Below are 7381 nucleotides of genomic sequence, written 5' to 3' on the forward strand. Positions count from 1 at the left end.
ACAAAAAGTCTCCCACAGCATTTTTTAGTTTTAGAGAATCAAGGTGTTACTTTATTCTGGCCAAGATGTGTAACAGAACATTTCATTTCATTTCATCCACACATTGCATGGGTTGTGCAGAGAAAATCCTTCCATCACACAAGGTTTTCATTGGAGTTTTCTTGTACTTCTACAGTCAAACCCAGGGAAATTCATTGGTTCAATGTTCACTGCTCCCAAGTTCAACAGTTTGTAGTGTTTGAATTCCTACGGATCCCTGCACCTTGGATGATATTTTGGTTGTCAGTCTTGGTTCTCTCATCAACCTTTTCCCAGACCAGGTGTCTCTGACCTTGCCAGGGCTGATGTTTGGAGCAGATGTTCATTAATGGTCATTATCTTTTGTGTATCTTCTGTGCTGCTCCCAGTCTGCTGGGATGTGAAGCTCATCATGCCTGGAGTGCTGGAACAGTCCTGTGAAAAGAAACTTCAGTTCCTTTCCCCCTGCACAAAGGTGAACAAAACCCCTGACTAAATGTATATAAAGGTATTTTGAACTTCTTCTCATTGCCCCCAGTATGAGAAAGGTATCTCATAAATGCAGAAGGATGGGGGCTGGAAGGGAGCTCTGGAGGGGACTGGGTGTCCCCTGCTCTAGCAGGACTGTCTGGAGCTGTTTGCCAAGGACCACGTCCAGGTGGCTTTTGAATGTCTCCAGGGCCAGTGGCTCAACTCCTGGAGATTTGCAAAGGCTCTATGAGCACAATCAAACATGCAAACATGTAGGAGAATAGGCTAATACTGTAAAAATGTATTGTACCAAAGAGGTCTCCTTATAATTATCCGCCATTATTTTGGAATCAGGACAATATTGTTTTGTCAGATGTAAGGATAATTCCACATGCAAATGTGCTTCTTTACAGAGAGTATTTTAATGACCTTTCAATCCTGTGCATCTGATTGCACTGGTTTTGCCTGAGGGAATATTCTGAACATAGAAATCTGCCTGAGAGATTGGGAAAAGGTGTGGAGTGCTTGAGAAAAAGGTTCTGGATGTCATTGGAAAATCAGTATAGAAATGTTGGTGAACAGCTCCCCCTGATTGATGGTGTGGTGGTAGAGTGCACTAAACGTGCATTTCAGTGGATTTGGATTTGCCATGCAAATTTCACAGAGCTTCTGCAGGGTCTGGGGCTCTTGTCTGGGTGTCTGCAGGGCCTGAGGGTGTGAGCAGAGCAAGCTCAGTGCAGCAGCCCTTGCTGTGTGCCGTGCAGAGGCTCTCTTGAGGGCTGCAGGAGCTCAGGCAGGGGCAGCAAAGCCTTATTTCCCCTTCAGGATGTGGTTACCTTGTGTTTTCAAAAGCAGGGGAGGGTTGATGCTGCCTGGTGTGACTGAGTCAGAAATGGTGACCACAGCATCCTGCCTGTAGCTGGTGAGAGGGGCATGAGCTGGGGAAGGTGTGGGCTGGGCTCTGTTAGGTAAGAGCCAAGTTGCTATGGAAACTATCACTCCATCAAAGCAGCCCAGATTATTTTCTGGTGGCCCCTGCCTCCTGTCCCTGAGTGCAAAACAGCAGCAGGGTTTGTTCCCTGCTGACAGGAGCATTTTCCTCCCTCGTGCCTTCAGCAAGGACTCTCCTGACTGAGGCTCCTGAATGTGCCAGAGACATTTCCCTGCACCAAGTCTGCAAAAGACAAATTCAGCCAACAGGAAATCTGCAATATCAAAGCTGTGTTTCTGATCCCAGTGGGCTTCTAGGGTAGTTAGATTTCAGCAATTTCCATCCTGGTTTCAGAAGAATAAGCACACAAAACCAACAAGATTTTGTGCTAGCAGAACTTTATTTTTGTCCCTACTGCAGAAACCTAAAATGCACATGCAATACATTTGGCAGAAGAAAGACAGGCTTAATCAAGAAGTGAACATTATCTAGTTGAATAAAATCAGATTCTACAGAGCTCTTCTTATCTGCAATACACATTTTTATTATTAAGTCTATCTAAATCCAAAGCTACAAAAGGCAGCTCGTGGGCTGGAATTCCCCCAGCAGTGCTACTCCAGTTCCTCAGGCAGTAACACAACGTGCCTGGGAAAGGTGCTTCTCAAAGGCATCTCTCAGCAGTGAGCACTGGAGTTTTCAAAGCTACTGAAGCAGGTTGGACACTGGTGTGCAAATGGCAGAAGAGTGGGAGGGATCTACTTAGCAGGAGGATGAGGATAAATCCACTGTGCTCAGTTGTCAGAGGAGAGGAAAGAGCAAAAGCACTTAAAACTCTTCAGTGTAAATCAGCTGGCCAGGCAGGAGTGAAGAGTGTTGCATGTCTGCAGGGGAAGGTGCTGCCTTGTGTCCTGGCTGGTCTCTGTCAGCAGCTCTGGCCCTGCTTGTTCAACCCCTTGTGCTGCTGGTTCACGCTCTTTGCTGCTCTTCTTTGGGTTCATTGCCCATGTCTGGAAGAGCAAAGGGAGGTTTAAAGTACATTTAATGAAATTGGGCCTATGAAGCATTGTTTGATAACTGTGAGCTCCCTTACCTCAGAAAAGAAACAACTTGATGCTCATGAGGGTATTGAAGGCGATGCTCTTTGCCAGCAGGACTCTCAACCCCAACACAGCCATGGACAGCATGTTCCCTCTCTGCCCTCCAGCATCTGCTCAGTGACCAGAAAAGAAGGGAGACATCATGGTCTAGGTTTTGGTGCTGTGATCTTGGCAGAAAGTGGAAAATCCACAGGTGAGAGTTTCAGGGAAAGGAAGAGCAGCAAAGGAACAGCCAAGAGAGAACATGGCAACAAGAGGGGAGCCCAGGGTCTGTCTCTGTTGCTTTTTGCTTCCTGGGGCTTGTGTGTAAGTGCAGGAGCAACCTTGGAACAGCAGCTTGTGTGTGCTGAATGTGTTGTGTTCTGAGTCCTGTGCCCTGGAGAAAATACATTTCCCTGCCTTTATCCCGCAGAGAGCAATGTAACCTCAGATCGTGTTTGGGTAACTCACCTTGTGCTGAGGGCTCTGTGCTGTTGCAAACTCTGTCAGTGGCCCCTGACTCTGTTCTGGTTCTGTTTGGTTCCCCAAACCCTGTTATTGGTTCATCAGCCTCGGCTTCTGTAGCACGATAAAGAAAAGGCATTTTAGACTATATCCACCTTTTATAGAGGATAAGAAGAAAATGTTTAGATGACATTTCTCATAGAACATCGGAGGAAAGATCAGAGTGGGCCTCAGCTGGTCAGGAATAATTCCAACATTAATTTGAGCAGACAATTTCTCCATGTAGTTGCAAGAAACAGAAGAATTCCTGCATTGTTTCGTTTTACTCTTTGAATGACCTTCAGGACTAAAAGAGTAAACACGCCAAATATAACAATTCATTCAATTAAAAAACCCTCACAACACACCCCACCTTTAACTTTGTGTTCGTATTGAAAGGGCTGTTCCAACTTGTACTGCAGGCGGTTTCCTGCTCTAGGCTAAAGTATTCAGTCATAAGGAAATTCACATTTTGAAGCAATAGATTGTGTCTTTTCTCCCCAGAAAAGTATCTCAAAGTAATTAAACAGTTGAAACCATTTCTTTCAGATGCTTTGAAACATCTTTCAGCTTTCCATGCTGAAATCCCAAATGTCTTTCTTATTTCTGCTGTCTGCCCAGGGCAGTGCTGTCCAGAAGGAGAACACCAAGCCGCACAGGCCACTGTCTCCAGAAATAAGTGACAGCTGTGCCACCAAACTGTACCTGGCTTTGCTGTTATGGTGCGGTCGCCGAATTTGGCCGTGCAGGTCACCTCTGTGTCTTTTGTCACCCTGACCACTTTAATTGCATTGTACAACCCCTGTGACGTCAGAATGGATGGGCTCTGTTCATAGACCACCTCCTGAGAGGGCATCTCCAAGCTGATGTTCTTTGTAGCGAAGTTCCTTGCCAAACAAGCTGCTTTCCCAGAGCTGCCACCTCCTTCCAGTTTCTTTGATTTCATCACAATGACTTTGGGATCAGAAGTTTTTGAAATGCCTGAAAAGAAAAGCAAGGTTTGGACAGGATTGATTTTACTGCAGGCTTGCCCGGGTGCTGAGTGACCCAAAATTCACATGTACTTTATCTGTGACTAATTTGTAACATTCTCATTTACTGTCTTTGATGTCATTATTCCTTGCTATTAGAGGTACAAGTAACAAAAGAAGATTGCTTAAACTTGCAACCCAGCTGTTTTACAAGAAAACTATTGGTCTCAAAAGAATTTAGTTGCCAACAAATCATTGTGGTACCATAATTTGTTTATAAGAGAAAATACCCTTCCCTCTAGGTCAGATCACATTTGGAGAATCAAGGGTGATCTCACAAACCAATGTCAGGATTTAACTCAGATTAGCAATTTGACTTAGAGGAAAACCATGGAACTGAAAGGAATCCTCCAGCAGCCTTCCTTGCCAGAAAGGGCTCAGCTTATGAAAAGCTGTCAGACTCATCCACAAAGATTGACCTGTCTGCTTTGACAGGAGCATCCTGAGGGGTCTCTTGGGTAAAGAGAGGTGCATGAGGCTTTTCATTTGGCATGGTGTCTGCCTTGCAGGTGGGTCAGGAGATCCCCCAGCTCTGACATTTTGTTCATCCCAGGGTACTGATGGAAGTTTGATCAAGGAGCTCTGATTTTACACCCTTTCCCCATCAGCCCTATGCCACTGCTGAGGAACTGAGGTGAAAGCCAAATCGTGCTCTGCCACAACTTCATGGGTCAGCTCTCATGATCAAACAGGCAGAGCTACACACTTGTCCACACCTGCAGCAACCAGACACCCACCAGAAATCCAACATTTCCTTCCCAGCTGTTGTACCAGGCTTGGCCAGAGCCTGTCAGTCCTGTGCATTCTGTGTTCTCTGAGCAGACCTTGAAAGGCTTTTCATGTGGTCTCCTCTCCAGGCTTTCCAAAGAGCCAGAACACAAACAGGCAGCTTCTCTGCAGTAGCTCCCTGGGCAGGATCTTCAGCAAGCAATAATGCACACAGTGCAATTGCAGTTCAGAGAGCAGAAGATTTGTTTTATCTGACCCCAGAAGGCTCACCCAAGTCCCACTTGTTTGCATTCCCTGGCAGTACAGCCATGAATTCCTACCACTGCTTGCTTCTGGAAGGGATTAATCTTTTCTGTTTATGTTCAAATTTATTTGATCAAAAGGGGGAGGTTGCTCACATCCTGGAAACTTTGGCTTCAACACATTAAGTATTTCAGCAGACTCAAACGGGACTTTGATACTTCAGGTTCAATGTATTTTACTACCAAACATAATTCCAGACTTTCTGTGCAGGATACTGTGAAAATATCCTGTCATTAGCTAGAAAAAGAAAGCCATTGAACAGCAAGGAAAGTAGAGGTCTTTCTGCAGAATGGTAAATTTACATTCCTTTGTCCCTTTGAAATTGGAAATGCAGTGAGATTGTTCCCAAATCCACATTTATTCCCATGCACCATATCCTACAGACATGGACAGATATTAGGCAGCACCCAAGGCAGTCCCACATCTTTCTGAAGGAGAGCAGGAGGTTTAAGGGATGTAAAATAACGTGGGATATTCTTGCCGCACTTTAAAGTCATGTGGACGTCTGAAAGCAAAGCAACAATTCCCGAGGGATGCACCTGATACTTTAGGACCACAGAGGTCACTATCAAAACCCCTCTGCCACCCCAACATTCCCATTTCCCTAGAAAAGCTTGGGGTGACCTGCACCTTTATGGTTCATCACAGAATTCCAAACAAAGATAGGATAGGAATAAGTAAGGCTTCTTATAATCCCTATTCCCCACATTGCTCTTTGCAGAACCCACACAACCTGGGAGCCAATTGTCTTTCATTCCAGGAGCTCTTGGATATGAGGCACTTGTGAGAATTTAAGCCCAAGGCTATTTCACCTCCTTCCTGCTCTGTTTCCAGGGCAGTGGACACTGTCAGTGTGGTGCCAGTGTCAAAGGAGAACTTCTCCAACCAGGAGTTACAGATGTGTCTAAAGCTCCTCTTACTGGGAGCTCTTCACTGAGCTCTGCATTCCTGCCCCAAGTCAGTCAGTGCAAGCCCGCTGGAGAATTGGACACTGGACAGTAAATTTGGGCCAGAGTGCTGCCCAAAGTGGGAATAAGTTATCACAGGCTAAGCAGTGCCCTGCTGGTGTTTGGGGATCATGGAATAATGGTGCTGTGCAGAGTCAGCCCAGTTGTTCCTGGGAAAGCTTCCTAAGCAAATCCAAGCTGAGGGTTTGGCTTGAAAGCCTGGCTGGAGAGCGAGTGCATTCAAGGGATTATTGCAGCTGAAAATCCTTTCATTGAACCCAACCCTTTAAATTCCCTTGTTCTCCCCCACATTAATTGTCAGTGATGTTTTAGGAAGAAAGAAATGTCACTTACTTGGTTCAACTGTGAGAATCGTCCCTGGTCCAAATATAAGCTTAGCTGTCATCACACTGCTAAGACTTATTCCAATAACTCACTCTTTCCTCGTGGTGTTCAAAAGTGTTCCAAAAACAGGTGATGAAAATCCATTAGTCCTGATTATCCATGTATGCAAGTCCATGAGAGGATCCAGAGGTAGATTTACTTCCAAAACTGGAAAGGGAATAAAGGTTAATTGAATTGTTTTAAATAGCTTGATTGAGTATAGAATTTTCAACTTCTCCCTTTACTTCGTCTTTTAGAACCTTCGTGAGCTCTTTTATGTATCCAGGATAGAAGGAAATATAGGAAGAATGTTGTTCTTCTCTTCTTAATCCTTAGAGTCACCCATCTCCTTTCTTTCCCAAAATTTCTCACCTTCTTTCCCTCTTTCTGTTTTTGTACAGGTCCCTATGCTGTTCATATCATTGTGGTAACCCAGTCCAAAACACAGTGATATATTTCATAACACAAACTGTCTCTGTTCCACTACACAGAATATTGGATTATTCAGGCAGTCACATGACCTCTTCAGTGGTTTGAGATCCAACGCACCACATGAAGAAGCACCACATGGCTTTCAAGGAAGGATCTCCAATAATATCATAGGGGTTGAGTTGTAAATGAGAACTTGGGTGTTATGTGACACCTGTGAAAGGTCTGATGGAGTTTAGCTGGATAGAAAGCAGAAAAATAATCAGTACCTCTGGTGTTATTTCAGAGCATTTCTTGCAATGCAGTCTAATCCCCCTACTTCTCTTCTTGTAGGTACTAGTGGTAGTGTGAACAGAGTTCTGGGATGTAGCAGGCTGTCTCTGGGGGTGTTGGGAGGATTGGATTAAAAACAGAAGACACAGGAGCGTTGTAAATTGCTGAAGTGACCTTCCAGCTGGGAATTACCCTTGGCAGCCCAGGGTGAATGCATCCAGGGATCCTCTAGCATGGATGCAGTTTAGATGTCAGTGTCTCTCCTTGCCTCTGCCTGGCTGTTGC

The 7381-nt window shown here is 45.0% G+C and overlaps 1 gene segment (V, D, J or C); it reads right to left on the reverse strand.

Moving 5' to 3' along the window:
- Positions 1 to 1813: 1813 nt before the first annotated feature.
- LOC143695764 (T cell receptor delta constant-like) lies at positions 1814 to 6948 on the reverse strand. The segment is given in 5 exon segments: positions 1814 to 2427; positions 2511 to 2627; positions 2968 to 3075; positions 3706 to 3981; positions 6365 to 6948. Coding segments are annotated over 4 exon segments (552 nt in total).
- Between the last annotated feature and the right edge of the window lie 433 nt (positions 6949 to 7381).

The sequence above is a fragment of the Agelaius phoeniceus genome, chromosome 26, assembly GCF_051311805.1.
Source record: "Agelaius phoeniceus isolate bAgePho1 chromosome 26, bAgePho1.hap1, whole genome shotgun sequence".
NCBI lineage: Eukaryota > Metazoa > Chordata > Aves > Passeriformes > Icteridae > Agelaius > Agelaius phoeniceus.